We start from the raw sequence: 20,442 nt of genomic DNA, 5'->3' as shown, positions 1-20,442 counted from the left end.
TCTGTTATTGCTATAATTTCATAACTATGCTCAGCTACATACAAGTACAGCTCACTTGTTTTATTTTTAAAAGAAAGAGAAAATGCAGATGGTGAACGGTCAAAATATTAGCATACTTAAACACTTCTGTATATAGCTTTACATTTAACCCTATTGACAGAATCTGTTCTTATCATGTCCCCTAGTCACTAATTCCTAGCAGCAAACCAAGGTCATTGAATCTATTAGACACCCAAGAACAGCCCAATTCTTTCTCTCACCATTTTATTGTGCTTTGCCACTGAAGGTCATGAAATGGGATTTGCATATAGAACAGCCAAACAAAATTATTAAAATGTAAAAAGAAAACAACTAGGCTATAGCAGGATAAAGAGAGGCAATAATGGAGTGTGGATGAAAGTGATGTTCAGTGATAAATCACAAATCTACATTGGCCAAATATATTCCTAATCTTACATCTGGTGTTATTCTAAAAGAAACACACAGATGACTGCCTGAACAAAAGCAACATATGGAACTGAATGGACCCTCAAACATACCATAGTTTGATAGACATAAGGATATTGTCTCAGATGCTGATGTAAGTAACACTGGAGTACCACAAGAACAGTCTTGTCTTTTCTCTTCATTCTGTACACCTCCGACTATAGAATTCACCACCATGATCAGGTCACTGACAGAAACTCAGATGATTTTGCACTTCGATTGCATTGAAAAGGGGCATGAGACAAACCATAAAAGTTGGAGAAATGTGTTTCTTGGTACAGGGAAAAAAAAAAAAAAAAAAAAAAAAAGTCTACCTTATCAGCAAAATCAAGGATATGGTCATTGACTTTTGTCACACCAAAGACCTGGGGCCTCATATATAAACGGTGCATACGCACAGAAATGTTGCGTAAGAACGTTTCCACACTCAAATCGCGATGTATAAAACCTAAACTTGGTGTAAAGCCACGCACATTTCCACGGTACCTCATACCCTGTCATACGCAATTTCTCCGTTCGGTTTTGCAGACTGGCGGCACCCAGTGTCAAAGCAGTGCTACTGTTCCCATGTGGTCACCCTTTCTTAGATTCACATTCCTGACGCGGCTTTATAAATACACTGAAACTAACTGCATATTGTTTATTAGTGTAATGCATCTGATTGTAATTAACCTGCAGCAATATAATGGTCCAGGGAATAGCCATAGTATTCCAAATACCATAACTGCTTTAGCATAGTTACTCTCACTGCATCTTCTTTCAGCTGCTCCCGTTAAGGGTTGCCACAGCAGATCATCTTTTTCCATATTACTCTCACTGCACCACTCAGAGTGTATCACTGCATCCGAGAGGGGAATCACAGCAGCAGCTGATTGGAAAGCGAATTATCGGGATACAGCATGAAGCAGATGCTGCCTCAGCCACGGCAAAACTGCTTCAAAGCCTTTCCTGTATCAAGTCGCGGTTCAGAAAAAGTTTCATCCCAAGAATTATAAAACACACTCAATCAGTCAATCAAGTGCTCCTTGTAGAACGGTTTGTACTTAAGTACATTACCCCACTGTAATCTTGCACTACAGTTATAATATTGCACAACCTGCGCCACTTTATAAAGCACGTATTTACATATGTTGACGATATTTTTAAGATGAAATGCAGCAAAATATGTTGATTATACAGATAAAATGTTAACATTTAAAATAATCTGTATTGTTAATAATTAAACATGTGAGGACACGGTGCCGCAGCGATAGCTAGTTCATGGACTGTTCCTGCATTGCGTTGTATTCTTGCTGGTGCTGACATGACACTGGAAGGATAGACGGACAGAATAATTAAACACGTACTACGAAGACATTTCAATGTTCCTTAAAAGTTCTGAAGAATCGGCATTCTAAGCTTACAGATGGCTTTACGTCTATTACAGAGCTGATTGTGTGGCGATTGGGTATTTGGAGAAAGAAAAGTAAGGACAAGAATTGGAGGTTAGTACGTTTGAAAGAGACAGTACTTCTGTAATAAATTATTTCATCGAAGGTCACGCATGGCGCAGCAAGCCTCTTGCGTGAGACATGAACAAGCACTGCACCATCGTGTTCCCATGTTTAATAACATGCTTTCATTCCTATCATCATGAAAGATATCACGTATACATCTCAGTATTTTAATTATTCAGAGAGCTGTAATATCACGAATGCAATGGATTGTGTCCTGTCGGGAGAAAAAGAAAGCCTGTTTAAGAAGCAGGTAGTGATTCACACACAGAGCACAAAGAAGATCAAATACAGAACAAAGCATTTAACGTGCTACTTTAGTTATGATGGGATTTGAGAAACTAGTAAATTAAACGATCTTAAGATGAACTTTACGATGTTCTACTTTAATGGCAAAATAAACTACGTGATTAAAGTGGAAATTTTGAGATTAAAGTTGACATTTCGTGCTTTTTTCCCCCCACTGTGTGCCAATTTTTTTTTGTCTGTACCCTAATAAGCTTTTATATGACACTCAGATGGTGGGCTACAACTCGCCTTTTCATGGCGACTTTGATATGGGACTTTTTTTATTTCGGGTACTGTGCGACCTTGTGAACTTGAGCTTTCGAGTTTCTCCGACACTCGGTCACTTGATCAACTTTCTTTTGTTGTTTATATCACTGTTTAAACCAACAAATAGTACGTTTTTCCTTTGCCTCCACTTGGTATTCGCTGAAATTCTTATATTTTCCCCTCCTGCTTTTCCCATTGTCTTTTCACAGAAGGCTGAGCTTAAGGGATATTTATATTGATTTGCATATTGAAAGAGGCGTAATTCTGGGAGGAGTTGGGGCGGGACAGAAGGTGCATGCACGTGCATTACTTTTCACGCTGATCAGGATTTATGTAGTGGAAGAACATGAAAGTTTGCATACGCACAGATTCTTGCATCTGGATTTTTCTGTGCATACGCACATTCCCGCTTTTGTGCTTACGCCACGTTATAGTGCGAGTTCTACGCACGGCATTATACATGAGGCCCCCGGTGTGTACAGTCACTATTTAGGGAGTTGATTTGTATGTTGTGCACTTATAGAAGTACTTGGGGGGAGGGTTGGGTGGTGTCCCCGAACACAGAGGATTTATATAAGAAAGGGCAGATATTTTTTTCTTAGGAGACTGCATTCCTCTAATGTGGGTAGCAACATTCATCACATCATCTACTACTCTGTGATGGCCAGTGCAATTTTCTACACAGTGGTGAGATGGGCTGGTAAACATTAATTCATCACCAAGATAACATGGGCAAGCCCAGTTATAGGACACACTCTGGACCCCATAGAGTTAGTAACAAATTAAAGAATCAAAACAAGCCTGAGTGCCATTATGGACAATACTGCACACAGTAACAAGGCAGACTTTCAGCCAGTGAACTATTCCACAGAACTACAGGGGCTCCTTTATACCAACAACAATAGCCAGTATAATGCCTGAGTCACAGCTTTTCTAATGTTATTCCTTTTTAGTCATTCTGGTAAGTATGTATATAAAGGCCATCTGTAAAAATCCAAATTTGCACCTGGGGACAAAATGTTCTGTCATGTCAGGTAAAGAACAAGGGATGATGGCAACCAATACCTCAACAGTTAACATATAGATGTACATTGAAATTTTGAACACCTCTGACTCAATTGCTAGAAAACAGATTTGGTGATGAAGTAAGTTTTTCAGGATTATAATGCATCTTGTCACAGAGCAAAGAATGTTAAAGCTTTTTTTTTTTTTTCTTCTGAAGAAAAAGTATCAACTCCAACATGTGGCCAGCAAACTGAAAATGACATGACAAGGCTCCACCCTGCAAAGCTGATCTGTCAACTGCTATCAGACAACACTGCTGGAACCAGCTTGATGTTGATTATTGTTTTTCATTAAAAAGCCCACGCCTCAAAGAATTCTGGGCCTCTTATGCCTGAGAAGGAGCAACAAAGTACTAATTGAGGTTTTTTTTTTTTTTTTTTTTTGTTGACGATTCCATAACTTATCCCTCTACTTGATCTGGGAAAAAACATGCCATCAATTTGTATGGGGAATGTTTCAGGAAGCCAAATACTGCTGTGTTATAGCTGTATTTTACTTACTAAGAGGTTAAAAAATGCTGGGAAAACATCCTCCAAGTGTGGTAATTCCACAATGTTTGCTAGGTGCTGTATAACAGTAAACAGTAGTCCATTACCTATCGCTGTTTTTTTTTTTTCGTTTCCAACACCGAAAAGGAGGGTCGTATTCCTAGAAGTACACACTTGGGCCAACGAGGAAGAAAAACGACAGATGCTTCAGCCCAACAGCCACACCTTTATGCACGTCCCTTATTTGTGATATATAGAGTATACTCAGTTTTGTACAGCAGCTACACAATCCTACAATACCCTCTCTCACAACACAGAAGCTATACAAAAAATTTAGCCAAAGCCGCTGGCATCCAACCACGCACGCAAGCAAGCGCCAAGACCTTTTTTAAACTTTTTACCTTCTCGATAACTCAAACCGCGAACAACTTACACCCAAGCAGTACAGCGACTGACTGATTTAAAGGTTGGCAACTGATCACGTCATTATTTTAGTAATATTTAGTTGACCGATATAAAAGTAACCGAACCAGTGGATAACCAAAAAATGTAAATCGATTGCCACAATATCTGAATACTGATCGTGCACCTTATAAACTTAAAAAAAAAAAAAATGTCCTCTGAACTGAGAAATATGCTAATGGATTTGCTTCTATAAAGACAAGACGAGACAACACAGAAGTAAAGCTCACTTACCTCGACCCAGTATTTTACCCCGGTGCAGTCGGTTTCTGTGAACTGTGAAGACAAAGTTGTCGGATGAAAAGCCGGGCTGGCATGGTATGGTTTTTTGGCAAAATCCTCCCGTCCATATCTGAAATAATATTTTCATTGTTAATTCTGCGTTATACACGTGGCGAATGTGACAATAAGAGTCTAACGACTAACAAGACCATAAAAAAAATTTTGGCAAAATGCGTTACCGTTTGAATTATTTAGATGTTTCACTGCCTGATAAATACACTTACAGAACTAAAAATATATTGTAACTGAAAACAAAACAAGCACATTGGAAAAAAAAAAACGAACGAAATACTGGATAATCCAGAAGAACTTTGGGTAATCTGCAATATAAAACATACACGTTAGTCTAGAAGTACTTTGAAGAGGCAATGCTGGAACATTTTTGGTTCACGAATGCCATATTTATCGTAATTTGAATTAAGTTTCACGGAACGAGACCACTTGCTCATCGTATCAGGTGCAGAACGTCATTCAAAAAGATTTAAAAAAAATTGCCCCTCACTAAACTCAAACCAATCGCCATGTTCACCGAGTGAAATTTTTTATCTAGCCACCCAACCCCCCCAATTGATCCAAGGACAGAAAAAAGAAAAAAAATGGAGGGCGCCCTAACTAGTGATGGGAACTCCGGCTCTTTTCAAAGCTTCGGCTCTTTTGGATCGGCTCCCTTTAAAGAGCCGGCTCTTACGGCTCCCGAATGGCTCTTCGTTTAGTATCACTTGGGTGCTTATATTTTAGCCTAATTAAGCAATTATGAATGGTTTGTGTATAGCCTAAGCAATTTCTTATTCATTGTTTTCAGACATTATGTATTTTATGCATTTTTTCATTACAATAAATACACAGTTACTATTGTTTAACATTTTAATAAAAGCTTTAAATGAACAGCTTAACACAAAACCACAGCAAACAAATTAAATAAAGGCCAAATTCAACAACAACAACACAACACTATGACTCTTTGAATAAAAGTTTTTAGGCCAGGTTGGCATTCAGAAATGCCAGATGCCTCAGCTTAGATGGGCTGATGCGATTTCTCCTCTCCGTGATTATTTGTCCTGTTTTTGAGAAGACTCTTTCTGAGGGGACCGATGTAGCGACAATGCAAAGTCTTCCTACCATTACCTTAACCAGGCGTGGGTAGACTGCAGCCTTGGCCTCCCACCAGCTCACTGGGTTTTCAGATCTTTGGATGAGGTGCTCCTCAAGATAGGACCTCAGCATCTCCTGTGTTGGGATCAGAGCTTAAAATCACAGCCTGACATCCCGATCATACTGAATGTGGGATGTGGGTGGAGTTGTCGGTGTTGAGGGGTGGAGTTTTGAATATAGATTGTAAAAAAAAAAAAAAAAAGGAGGAAGTCTTGGGAGTTTGTATTGTGTTGGATTGTAGCGGATCACTCTCTTGGCGTTGGTCTCTGTTAACTTGAAAACAAGCACCTAAAAAGTAATTTTCAATAAAGTTAACTTTGGAGCCTTCAAGCCTTCTGTGTCGCTCCTTGCTGAAAATTAGGACAAGGAAACTCAGGGACAGGGTTTTACCCCAGAGCACGTGGCTCTGGCCCTGGAGCTTCACACCACTGAACACGACGAAGGAGAAGCTCCCCTGCATCACCCCAACCACGGTCTGGAGACAGGCAGGAAAGGTAACACTGGGGACTCGTCCGGGATTATTCCTGCCGACACTGGTGAGTGACACGAAGCTTGTAAGACTGAAAGAAACTTGGTGCATTCTCTCGGTGGAGTGTGTAACTAGAGGCTTTTAAATGGCGACAAAACTCGGGGTAGACGCTGAACTGGAAGCAGAGTTTTCCAAAGCCACCTCGATTAGCACCAACCCCTTTAGGACATCACCCACGGAAGATGAAACTATATACCACCGTTTTCCACTAGTAAACTGGGAGAAGAGTGTTGAGGATGGGATTGTCGGACGCGAACATGATCGCCATTGTAACCCTTTCGTGCAGGCGGCGCGGACTGATATCCGAGAACGTGCGGACTCGGTCACTATAAAGCCTGAACTGTTTTGGGAAGAGTATTACTCGGCGATTCGACCACATACTTCCGGAACCAATCCTTTTATTTCGTATGTGACTAACGAAGATACTTATGACAGCGGGATCGAGACTCAAGTTTTATACAGAGGACGCCATGCCCAAAACGAGAAAATAAGCCAACCCACTGTGGCCGTTTCTAACGTGCCTTGCGCTACCGTGACTTGTGATGCTGCCTTTATTAACCCTTTCCTGTCTGACACCTTCCAAAGTTTTACAGAGAGCACACCTGTGAACGCTATGCAGCGCTGTTTATTAAAGAGCAGCACTAGGGACCGGCATTTCACCTCGGGGGTGTCCTGGATGAATGATCACCCTGTGCTGCCATGTGATTCAGTTGGCCAGGTACAGAACAAGGTTCTTTTGTGTGAAGCCGATGGGTATGAATATTCTCTACAGGTGCATGGGAAGCCTGCAACACGTAGCCAGCCAGCACGACATGAGCAACATGATATTTTCTGTGATAGTGGGGAAGATGAAGTTTCTACTTCCATTGAAAGGATCCCAGTGCTGAGACCTGGACATTTTGATGGTTCTGGCTCCTGGCGGGAGTTTTTGTGTCGATTTGAGAGCTGTTCTAAAGCTAATAATTGGTCAAGAAAAACAAGGCTTGATCAACTCAAGTTCTGTTTAGTTGGAGCTGCTGGAGCAGTGATCCATAAAAATCTCCGATCAGCACAGTGGGATTATAAGTGCATTGTTGAGGAGCTGGAGGGCACTTATGGGCCGTCTTCAGGACATGCTGTGGCAATGGGAATTGAACTGAGACAAAGGGTTCTTTGTACTGCAAGATGACATTTATGAGAAAGTGTCAATTGTGTATGCAGACCGCTCTGAAGCAGAACAGGACTTAATTGGGGTGGAGGTATTTACAAATGCTGTAGGTGATGCTAGCCTGGTATAGAAGCTGCTGGAAGAGAGACCACGCACATTGGCTAAGGCTTATGAATTGGCACATAGGTATGAGACTACTAAGAGAGCCGCTAGGAGTGTAACCCAGCTCATGCAAGGGGGTGTGCACAGCCAAGTAGATCGAAAAGCAAGGACAGCAGCTGTACGTGAATGTGTTTTCTCACAGTGGGGAGACAAAGGGGAAGTATTCACCACACCTCCACCAAGAAATCTAAGGCAGCCGAACATTAATTGGCACCAAATTAGATGTCACAACTGTTCCGGCATTGGACATATGAAAAGAAACTGTCCATCTCCTAGGGCAGTACTAGAACAGAGGGTGATGTTGGAGACATCTGTTTCTACTGGTTCTAATGAAGAGATCAGGACTCCAAGTGTTTGCAGTCTGAAAGGTCAAGGTTCTGAAATGTGTATTCAATTACTAATTTACGATAAAGAGGTTCATGCACTGTTAGACAGTGGGGCTCAAAGGAATGTACTACCCTTGTATTATTTTGAAGCCCTCAATGCTGATGTTAAACCCATACTGAGAGATTCAGTAGTGCAGTCACTACAGGGCATCAGTCATAGAAATATTACTGTACTTGGGGAAGTTGATTTGCCTGTCCAAATTGGTACCCGGACTGTGGACGTAGATTTTCTTGTGGCTGACATAGCCACAGAAACTGAAGCCATCTTGGGTTATCCCTTTCTAGAACTGTCCAAGGCACGCCTGGACTTTGGTAGCCGAAAGATTGTGTTGTTTGGTGAGCAGGTGCCTTATTTTAACCCCCGACAACCATCTAAGCTCCATGCTGTCTGGATAGCGCACTCTGTTGTACTAGAGCCTGGACGAGAATATATTGTGCCAGGAAATGCCAATTTACGAGAATCCACTAAAGGCAATGTAGTGTTAAGCCCCACTAAAGGATTCATAGAAAAATACAAAGTGCTAGTAGCTAGAGTTGTAGTTGAGACCCACCGGTCAACCCACATTCCTATTAGGATATATAATCCTGGATCAGCAGCTGTTACAGTAAAGAAGGGAGCCATTGCAGGGTTTCTTCAGGCAGCTGATGTTATACAGCACAGTCCTTCTCTAGTTGCACCACAATCAAACTGCTCTGTCAACCCCACTATCCCTAAACACTTACAGACACTGTACGTAGAGAGTTCTGCTGAGCTAAATGCAGAGGAAAGACATGGTGTAGCTCAGCTTCTACAACGGTATAGCGACGTCTTTTCAACAGGTCCAAATGACTTGGGGCGTACCAGCCTTGTGCAACATGACATTCAGACACTGCCTAGTAATCCTGTGAAACAACCGCCATGTCGTATGGCACAGGATAAGCAACTCAATGCAGACCAACAAATACAACAAAGCTTGGACTCTGGACTCGCTCAACATAGCAATAGTAGTTGGGCCTTGCCAATAGTCATGGTCCGTAAAAAGGACCAGACATACCGCCTCTGTGTGGATTACAGAGCTCTGAATGAGCGTACAGTTAAAGATGCATACCCATTGCCCCGCATCCAAGACACCCTAGATACACTGTCCACAGCCAAATGGTTCAGCACCTTGGATTTGGCCGCGGGGTATTGGCAGGTAGAGTTGACGCCCAGGGCACGCAAGGCAGCAGCTTTCTGCAGCAGAAAAGGGCTCTTCGAATGGAATGTCATGCCATTTGGTCTGTGCAATGCCCCTGCGACATTTCAGAGACTAATGGATCGTGTTCTGGCTGGCATGCAGTGGGAGACCTGTCTGGTATATCTGGACGATATTATTGTGTTGGGGAAAGATGTGATGGAAATGCTTGGGGCGACTGGGACAGGTGTTTGACAGACTACGGCAAGCCAATTTAAAGATGAAACCAGCTAAGTGCTGTTTGTTCCGCAGACAGTTGGCTTACCTTGGACACATTGTTTCAGAGCACGGCATTGCCACAGACTCCCGGAAAATTCTAAAAGTTCATGAATGGCCCCAACCTACCAACGTCTCAGAGGTCCGCCAATATGTTGGCTTGGCTTCATATTACCGCCGCTTTGTGAAGGACTTTGCCACCGTAGCTCATCCACTACATGAACTCACCAAGAAGTATGCCCGTTTTCATTGGACTGAGGAATGTCAGGAGGAATTTGAGAATCTAAAGAGACTACTTACTACTGCTCCCGTTCTAGGATATCCCCTTGATGATGGTGATCTTATTCTTGATACAGATGCTAGTGCTTGTGGAATTGGAGCCATTCTTTCCCAAATGCAGAACGGGGAAGAAAGGGTGTTAGCCTATGGGAGCAGAAGGCTGTCATCAACAGAACAGAATTATTGCACCACGAGAAGGGAGCTGTTAGCCGTGGTGGAGTTTACCTCTTATTTCCGCCAGTACCTGCTAGGAAGTTCCTTCATAGTCCGTTCTGATCATAGCAGCCTGCGTTGGCTTATACAACTGAAGGATCCCGAGGGCCAGTTGGCAAGATGGCTTGAGAAACTTGCTGAATACGATTTCCGTGTGGTCCATCGGCCTGGACGCCAACACTCCAATGCTGATGTCTTATCAAGAAGACCCTACCGTATTACCTGCACCTGCAAGATACCAGAACCTTCATCGGTAAGAAATTGCCTTCATCAAGCTGTGCAGTGCAATTTGAATGACGACCTAGGAAAAGACGACCCTGGAACTATAAACCCGGATCTTCCGCCAGTGGGGGTAGAATTACCTGTCACTTCCGAGTCTGGTGAGAGAAATCGATGATGATGATGAGCAAGGTGAGAACAAAAATATTAATTCGTCTCAAAAGGGTGTGGAGAAGATTCATCTGCTGGAAGCCAACAAGCCAGTTTTGTTCTATGGTTGGACAACTGAACAACTACATGCTGCTCAAATGGCAGACCCTGACATTGCCCCGGTGTGGATGTGGATAGACAAGGGAAGAGGACGTCCTACATGGGTGGAAGTTTCGCAGCACAGCCCAGCCACCAAAACATACTGGAGCCAGTGGAAAAGGTTGTATATCCGGGAAGGCATCCTACTGAGACGTTTTTACTGCACTGAAGGCACTGAGTTCTATCCCCAGATTGTGTTGCCCCATGAGCTTCATACAGAGGTGCTGAAGAAAATTGCATGATGGCCCAGTTGGGGGTCACTTTGGAGTGGAACGAACTTTAGCACGATTGCAGACCAGATATTATTGGTACCAAATGCGGGAAGACGTAACACTCTGGTGTCGCACATGTACCAACTGTGCAGCTAAGTCACGACCTTCAAAGCGACCTCAAGCACCTATGGGGACTGTTCGGGTTGGAGCACCCATGGAAAGAGTTGCCCTTGATTTGATGGGCCCCCTGAATGAGACTGCAAGGTATAATCGTTATATTCTGGTAGTACAGGATTATTTTACTAAGTGGGTTGAAGCTCACTCCCTACCAAATGATCAAGCTACTACAGTTGCTGAAGTATTTACTGCAAAATGGGTGTGCCGTTATGGAGTGCCATACAGTCAACACAGTGATTAGGGTTCCAATTTTGAATCTGAAGTATTCCAACGGATGTGTGCGTTATTAGGAATTGAGAAGACACATACTACTCCATTCCGACCCCAATCAGATGGCCAAGTAGAACAATTTAATGCTACTTTGCAGAAAATTCTTGCTACAACAGCTGAGCGTTGCCACTGGGACTGGGACCTCATGACCCCATACGCTGTAATGGCTTATCGAGCCATGAAACACAGTTCGACTGGTTTTACACCCAATATGATGTTACATGGACGAGAAGTAACGGAACCTATTGACATTGTTGCTGGCTTGCCCCTAAACTATGATCACAATCAAACCCTTCCACAACATGTGATTCAGCTCCGAGAAAGACTGGAGCTTGCACATCAGATTGTAAGGGATGCCCTAGGACAGTCTGTAGTTCGTGCTAAGAAACAATATGATAAGAACATCTGTAAGGTTCAGTACAAGATTGGGGATGCTGTCTGGCATTTGGTGAAGGGGACCCGAAGAGTGAAGAATAAAGTGCGGAAGTTCTTGCCATCTTATGAAGGACCCTACAGTGGTGTGAAAAACTATTTGCCCCCTTCCTGATTTCTTATTCTTTTGCATGTTTGTCACACAAAATGTTTCTGATCATCAAACACATTTAACCATTAGTCAAATATAACACAAGTAAACACAAAATGCAGTTTTTAAATGATGGTTTTTATTATTTAGGGACAAAAAAAATCCAAACCTACATGGCCCTGTGTGAAAAAGTAATTGCCCCCTTGTTAAAAATAACCTAACTGTGGTGTATCACACCTGAGTTCAATTTCCGTAGCCACCCCCAGGCCTGATTACTGCCACACCTGTTTCAATCAAGAAATCACTTAAATAGGAGCTGCCTGACACAGAGAAGTAGACCAAAAGCACCTCAAAAACTAGACATCATGCCAAGATCCAAAGAAATTCAGGAACAAATGAGAACAGAAGTAATTGAGATCTATCAGTCTGGTAAAGGTTATAAAGCCATTTCTAAAGCTTTGGGACTCCAGCGAACCACAGTGAGAGCCATTATCCACAAATGGCAAAAACATGGAACAGTGGTGAACCTTCCCAGGAGTGGCCGGCCGACCAAAATTACCCCAAGAGCGCAGAGACGACTCATCCGAGAGGTCACAAAAGACCCCAAGACAACGTCTAAAGAACTGCAGGCCTCACTTGCCTCAATTAAGGTCAGTGTTCACGACTCCACCATAAGAAAGAGACTGGGCAAAAACGGCCTGCATGGCAGATTTCCAAGACGCAAACCACTGTTAAGCAAAAAGAACATTAGGGCTCGTCTGAATTTTGCTAAGAAACATCTCAATGATTGCCAAGACTTTTGGGAAAATACCTTGTGGACTGATGAGACAAAAGTTGAACTTTTTGGAAGGCAAATGTCCCGTTACATCTGGCGTGAAAGGAACACAGCATTTCAGAAAAAGAACATCATACCAACAGTAAAATATGGTGGTGGTAGTGTGATGGTCTGGGGTTGTTTTGCTGCTTCAGGACCTGGAAGGCTTGCTGTGATAGATGGAACCATGAATTCTACTGTCTACCAAAAAATCCTGAAGGAGAATGTCCGGCCATCTGTTCGTCAACTCAAGCTGAAGTGATCTTGGGTGCTGCAACAGGACAATGACCCAAAACACACCAGCAAATCCACCTCTGAATGGCTGAAGAAAAACAAAATGAAGACTTTGGAGTGGCCTAGTCAAAGTCCTGACCTGAATCCAATTGAGATGCTATGGCATGACCTTAAAAAGGCGGTTCATGCTAGAAAACCCTCAAATAAAGCTGAATTACAACAATTTTGCAAAGATGAGTGGGCCAAAATTCCTCCAGAGCGCTGTCAAAGACTCATTGCAAGTTATCGCAAACGCTTGATTGCAGTTATTGCTGCTAAGGGTGGCCCAACCAGTTATTAGGTTCAGGGGACAATTACTTTTTCACACAGGGCCATGTAGGTTTGGATTTTTTTTTCTCCCTAAATAATAAAAAACACCATTTACAAACTGCATTTTGTGTTTACTTGTGTTATATTTGACTAATGGTTAAATGTGTTTGATGATCAGAAACATTTTGTGTGACAAACATGCAAAAGAATAAGAAATCAGGAAGGGGGCAAATAGTTTTTCACACCACTGTATTTTGTTCTTGGTCATTTAGATGATCTGGTGTATCGCATCCAGAAGGCCCAAAGACAAAGTGGAAGGTAGTACATCATGACAAATTGAAACCGTACCACCCCCGCACCCCATTAGATAATGGCTGGGTCTTTCAAAGTGCGGAAACATGGAAGCCCGCTGAAATACTACCACCTAACCTTGATACAGATCTTGCTGAACAAGATGTTGATTTATCAGCGCTGTTTAAGAATCCTACCCTGGAAGGAGGAGACGAGAGGGACGTGGACCTTGATAATGACAAGACTTGGAGCCCATTAAGTCCAAATCAGCCTCCTCTGAACGCCACCTTCGGTTACACAAATGAAGACAGGCACCCTACTAGTGGGGGTAGTGCGGAGCTGCAAAGCATGGAAGAGAGTATCTTCAGCTCTCCTTTCAACCCACTACCCACCGCGAGACCCAGAAGAAAAAGGAGACCACCAAACAAATTTGTTGAATGGGTGGTCCATTGAACTAAATTGACAACTGTTCTGTGAAAACTTGTTCTTGTTATTTTTCTTATATTCATATGTTGAAATGTACTCGTTTGCAGAGAGAGGAAAGTTATGCAATATAGGAATCTATTTATATGTTACTTAGGTTATGTTTTTTTTTCTTAGTTCTGGAATGGTGCTGTTATTCACCATCCAGCAGTGGGGGTAATGTTGGGATCAGAGCTTAAAATCACAGCCTGACATCCCGATCATACTGAATGTGGGATGTGGGTGGAGTTGTCGGTGTTGAGGGGTGGAGTTTTGAATATAGATTGTAAAAAAAAAAAAAAAAGGAGGAAGTCTTGGGAGTTTGTATTGTGTTGGATTGTAGCGGATCACTCTCTTGGCGTTGGTCTCTGTTAACTTGAAAACAAGCACCTAAAAAGTAATTTTCAATAAAGTTAACTTTGGAGCCTTCAAGCCTTCTGTGTCGCTCCTTGCTGAAAATTAGGACAAGGGAACTCAGGGACAGGGTTTTACCCCAGAGCACGTGGCTCTGGCCCTGGAGCTTCACACCACTGAACACGACGAAGGAGCAGCTCCCCTGCGTCACCCCGACCACGGTCTGGAGACAGGCAGGAAAGGTAACACCTGTTGCTCTTTCATCAAAGAGCCTCCACACAGCAGAAGCTTGTGGTTCCTGTGAACATGCCCCTGCTCCAATTTCTTCCTCTTGGACCTCTGATAGAGGAGCAGACAGGCTGCTGGGGTTGCATCTTGCTGCTGCTGCACTTATTCTTTGAAATGCCTCATCCACAGCTCTTTTGTTATTAAATGCTACTTTTTTCCAGAGCAGTGGTTTCTGAAAGCACAGTGTTGTACTCCATCCTTAGATATATAGTTATGGAATAATTGTTTGGGACAAAGTTTTTCTGCTAGGGAGAACATACATGGGGTTTAAGGCCTGTACAAAAGTTGTAAATCCGCTGTCCTCCACAATGGAAAATGGTTAAAAGTCTCTAGCTATCATTTTAGCCAGCTGCTCATCGACACATTTGTTTGTTTGGCGTCATTTGTTTTGGAATAAATGTGCTTATTTTGGTTTGAACTGAAGACCGTGTTATACCTGCAGTTTTCGGTAAGACAGTGGATGCTGCAGCAGAAGTACTTGGCTCTTTTCCAGGGTCAGTGGATGGCAGGAGAGAGGGCACGCTCTCCTCCAGTTGCACGGATGGGTGGGTGGTTCTTATATGTCTGTTTAGGTTTGTTGTTGACCCTGCTCTAACGGATATTTTCATATTACAAATTCTGCACTTAGCTTTGCAGTCTGCAATATCACTGAAATGCAGCCAGATGCTACTTCTTTTTCGGCTTTCACTCAATTCTTCACTTTTTTTTTTTTCTTCACGATGCGCTTGCATTTAAATCTGGCTCCTCGTCTGTCGCAGCGACAGGTACACAGAGCGTACCTGGCCTGTACCAACACTCGCTGTCTTCGGAGCGTCTGCCACCCTTTCTTCTTTCACATAATGGTACGATCCTAGTCCGATGTGTCGTTCGTGAACGAGCCGGCATTATGAGCCAATGTTCTGTGTGCCCATATAAATAAAGTCCCGCCCCTGCCGAATGGATTTTCAGCAGAGCTGAGCAGGAGCCGCTGAAGCTTTGGCTCTGCTCGACGGGCATCGGCTCCTCTAGTTCGCTTCAAAGCATCGGCTCTTAGAGCCGGCTCGTTCGCGAACGACACATCACTAGCCCTAACACCGAGACGACCAGGCAGGTAAAGGCGGGGCAGCAGTAGGCATTCTTAAACTTACAAATACAATGCACAAGTGGATAGTTTTAAAGAAATTCCTAGTGAAAAAGGTTTTATTTGAACACTGTTAAACAGGTGGATGGAGCGTTTAAGTTTGGGGAACTAAAAAAACAAACCACACTCGAACCGAATCCCATAAAGCTAGCCGGAGTTTACTATGGCCCAATTTGACTTCGGGTTCTCCACACAGTATAAAATATTTATCAGGCACCAAGTTTTCAAAAGTGCGATTTACGACCAAAAAGATACTTGACGGTCGGAGTTTTGCTAAAAAAACGAAAGAATAATTCAACATACACAATGATACGTAAAAACACTGCGAACTTAACACGAAATTAAAATAGAACTTACCTGGAGAAAAACAGTAATTGCCGCAAGTGGCAAAAGCCACCCCATCAGCTTTCTGTTGATTAAATCTTTAGTTCAGTATAAAACACTCGAAACCAGGCCTATGAGTCTTCACCAAGAAAAAATCCAACGAAACTGCGACTCACCTAAGCAAGCAGAAAATCCAGACTGAGTTTAATCGCTGCCAAGATTGCCCTGATAATGGTGGACGACGTCATGCAGGTAGCCTCGCCCTCAAACTTTAACGACTCACTTTCCAAATATGGCCACATCCTTCAACCTGTGTGTCTCAACAGGTAAAGCAGCGGCACCTCCTGGGTCCTAATGCGTGTCTCTTTCTACGAGGCAAAAAAAAGTCAAAATCGTCTACTTGTGTTAATTTTTCGACGTCTAGACGTAAAATACACCCTGTCTCTACCTGTTATAGAACCTCTTTCAAATCTTAATTATGTTTACATAATCAACAGTTTAGCTTGGCTGATGAAAACAGCAGGGCTATAATTCTGGTTTATGCTATTCCACTATAAATCTATTATAATATATTGTAATCAAGTCACCATATAAAGATTGGCTGATTAAATATATATGAATATTGATGTTGCATTACATTATAGGGATTGTGTTTTTTAATTTACTTTCACTTTTTTCTTCTGAACAAAACTCTGTCATCAAAAACGTTAATGTAAGCTGATATAAATGCAAAAAAATTATTATTATTATTATTAAGAACATAAGAAATCTTTCAAAAAAGAAGAGTTTGCTTGTTAACTAAATAGCTAAGCAGTCTCAATGTCTTATCCAGATACTTCTTAGTCTGTTGAGGCTTCAATTACATGTCTTGGTAGTTTTTTCTATAGCTATTTGTGTAAAGAAGTGCTTTCTGGGTTTGTGTCTTAAATGCATTTCCCCTTAATTTCCACTTGTGTTGTTGAGTATGTGATTCACCCTTAACCTACAATAATTCTGTTAGATCTAACTTGTACCTTTGCGGATTTTGAATATCTGGATCAGGTACCCACATTGTCTCCTTTGTTTGAGACTAACACTCACCTATAATTTAGAGGTGCTGCTTAATCATTACACACATCTGTGTCTTCTAGGAGAAAAAAAAGTGAGGAAAAAAATTCCAGAGACAGTTCCAACATTGGGAATTGAACAATGGTCCCTGGAACTGTGATACAGAAACACCATTAGAATTCTTGGCTGTGTTTGTTTTGATGTAAAATATACACATATATGATATTCATAAGTGTGATTTGGCTGATGAAAGTAAAGTTTAAACAAAAATTAAAACAAAACAAAATGAAATGAAAAACCTGAATTGGGTTTAAGTAGGACTGATAATGAATAAATGGATGGATAAAATGATAGTAATCACATAGAAATACAGGATTTCACAGGGAGAGAGGAAAGCCTGTTGTTTAGGTAAATCATGCCACGTGATGAAGAGTTGCACTGTGACAGTGGAATGTGAGATGAAACCAACAGCGAGGTTGAAGAAGATGTGCATAGAAGAAGTGACAAATGCAATTGTTCCCATCTCTTGGAATCCTGAAGATTGCAGTAAAATGAGGAAGGGAATTCTGGGAGCCACTTGTGATGTAAGATAAACTTTGATAAGGGCCATCTGATTATTTTTTGTTTTTTGTTTAATGGTAATCTTAGATATAAGTGAATTTGTATTTGTTTTGGCAGTATTATGAGAAAACAAATAACAATTTTACTGAATAGGATGTGCCAAACATTATACTGTTTTTAACATAATAAAGGAAATAGTATAGTAAATTAAAACTCATACTATGCCAAACAAATGGTGCTCCGTTCAGGGATTGTCCCTGCCTTGTGCATGATACTTGCTGGATGGGTTTCAGCTTCCCATGATCCTGCTCTGGATATATGGGTTTGGAAAATGGATGGTTGGACCATTCCAAAAAAGGAAGAATAGAATAAAGGTCCATACCTTAAGGAAAATTAGTTCTACACTGCAAAAAAAAAAAGAATATGAATGGGCTTTATCCAGGATTTGGTGGTTGGAAGACACTAAGAAGCTGAGTGATGGGGTTGTGTGGAGGTTAGTAGTGGTCCTGGAGTTCAGAAATGATTTCTGGTCAAAGATGGGAAACAAGCATTCTCTTAAGACAATGTGTGTCCTCTCCATGATCTGGGCAGTACTGCACCCAACCTTGTATCCGTGTTCATTTGAATACACTTCTCACTAGGATGTTACACTGCATATATTGGTAATAGAGTCTGATTTATCCAAATAAACCAAAATACTGATCACAATGAGCTGTTTTATGAAAATCATTTAATGTGTTCAATATTTGAAAAATGTCAGTATTTTAACATACATTGGAATTGATTGGTATCAAAATAATTTAATACGATATGCAACTTGTAGCTTATTTTATTATAAATATAATGTTGTCAGACTAGTTTAATCCAATTCATGGCTACAGGGAACCAGATATTATCTTGGCAGCAATGGGTGCAATACAGGAACCAACCTTGGGCAGGGTGCCAGTCCATCAGAGTCCACTCACACACACATCATCCACATGAGCCCAATTCAGAATCACAAATAATGATGTAGCATTCATACCTCAATACACACAGAAACACTCACAGAGACATGGGGAGAACATGGAAATCCTACATAGAGATGGTGGCTAGGCATGAGATTAGAACTCAAGACATTAAATGCTTTTGTCATCTTGTAAAGCTACGTTCTTTGTATGAAAATGTGCTATATAAATAAATATTGTTGTTGTAAATTCACAAGACTGCAGCAGTAACCACTGTACTGTCCTTGTTAAATGTAGTACATGGGTAGTACAATCTCTAGTTGCAGAACACTTCTCAAAAAGAAAAACTTGAATAAAAATCCACTAATGCTTAATTACATAAAGGGAAGTCTTTGCTAAGGTGTGCATTTTGTTTTAATTACTTAAAGCATAAGAAATTTGCTAAAACATTGATAAAGAACACCAATCAGCACAAAGGTCAATAAAGCTGTCATCAGCAAAATTAAACAAAAATCCTTCTCTTTCTAGTATTATATATTCAAGCAACTGGTAGATCATACAGTATGCGGTGATCTGTACAAGAAAAGGTATCCTGGAATGCAGGCTTTGTCAAAAACACTAGGTCTTGTTATCTTTTATAGAATGAACAATTATTTAAGCAACTGAACATGGCCTCTATTAGGTGTTGTAATCTGGGCCAGGATTTAAGTGATATTGCCAAAGGTTAAACGCTGGGATAGCTTGTCAGCAACAGGACTAAAGACAACTGATAGATAAAACAAAATTATGTACACCACAGAGCACAAGGACTTAATGGACATAATAGACACTCACTGATCAAGCTCTAATGTTGTCTGTGTGCATAATGTGACTGTCTTCTGTGAAGATTTTATTACTGTAACTGACAGTGTCTGGGTATGTTTAAAAAGAAAGATCTGACAAAGCTAAATACTCAGAGACTAGCTTTCCTAATTGGAAACAAACACCACAATACATTATTTTTTAATGGTCAGAATTCACACAATAATTCATGTGGTGTTCAGCTTGTGTGTTTCTTTAAAACCTGTTTAATCTCATCTGTCCAGATCTTTATTCATTATACATTTATCTCCAGACACTACATATGCCTTTAAAATGATCTTGAAAGTCACAGTGACACATATTAAAAATGAGATATCTAACCATCATTCATCCATCCTCTGTCAAAACATTTTATACTTTTTATGGGTCCATTCAGACTCAAATGCAAAACAGAAGAGGAACACAGACTCCCATGCCACCTACCCCATGTCCATTATCAAACCAATGTACAGTTAGTGGAGTGCCCTCAGTGCCAGAGCCTATACGACTTTTACTGTTAATACAGAAGTTTAACAAGTAAAGTGCTTTCTGTCTAGCAAAGAATCTGTAAATAAAAAAAATATATATATTTCTACGGTTGAGCTGCACAGGTGTATGGTTGTTAGTGCTGTTATCTCATGGGGTTCAAATAATCATACTGGTAATAATAATTCTTTGCATTAAATCACTATCTGTATGCAGTCTGCATGTTTTCTCTCTTCTGTTTGTCCCTGAAAATTGATTACTATTTAAATGTATCTTTGTTTGTTCCTTTTAAAACAATTGGTCAGTCTAGATCATTTATACCCTCTTTAATAGCATCACAAGCTCTTTTTTACAGTATATGCAAAATCATCTACCAACATACGTAACAAAACAGAAGCAGCAAAACTGTTAGATTCAGAAAGTAGGATAAATAAAACAGTACACAAGTAAAGAGAAGGAGCTTGAATGATCTTGCTTTCAGAATTCCACAGGATTAAACCAAGTTTTCATACTAACCCCAAACATT

General features: G+C 41.2%; 2 protein-coding genes and 1 long non-coding RNA gene across 31 annotated transcripts in view; 1 reads left to right on the top strand and 2 right to left on the bottom strand.

The window, feature by feature from the left end:
- cdh31 (cadherin 31) overlaps positions 1 to 20,442 on the bottom strand; it is a 438,121-nt gene that overhangs the window by 33,235 nt on the left and 384,444 nt on the right. Inside the window, exons 1-2 of one of the 29 annotated variants that reach the window (XM_028809736.2) lie at positions 16,069 to 16,226; positions 4,784 to 4,901 (exon numbers count right to left, since the gene is read on the bottom strand). The exons of 27 other annotated variants lie outside the window; for them this stretch is intronic. In XM_028809736.2, the coding sequence (XP_028665569.2) occupies positions 4,784 to 4,901; positions 16,069 to 16,113 (163 nt within the window). In that variant the 5' untranslated portion in view covers positions 16,114 to 16,226. Of the gene's footprint in view, positions 1 to 4,783; positions 4,902 to 16,068; positions 16,227 to 20,442 lie in introns of those variants that run through there. One more of the 29 variants, XM_051932030.1, reaches the window with a different exon arrangement.
- Positions 1 to 20,442, top strand: part of LOC127529178 (uncharacterized) — a 412,696-nt gene that overhangs the window by 60,277 nt on the left and 331,977 nt on the right. The gene's annotated exons all lie outside the window — the stretch shown is intronic.
- snai3 (snail family zinc finger 3) overlaps positions 1 to 20,442 on the bottom strand; it is a 178,552-nt gene that overhangs the window by 59,915 nt on the left and 98,195 nt on the right. The gene's annotated exons all lie outside the window — the stretch shown is intronic.

This window comes from Erpetoichthys calabaricus, chromosome 9, assembly GCF_900747795.2.
Source record: "Erpetoichthys calabaricus chromosome 9, fErpCal1.3, whole genome shotgun sequence".
Classification (NCBI taxonomy): Eukaryota; Metazoa; Chordata; class Cladistia; order Polypteriformes; family Polypteridae; genus Erpetoichthys; species Erpetoichthys calabaricus.
This window is presented reverse-complemented; position numbering and strand designations above follow the sequence as displayed.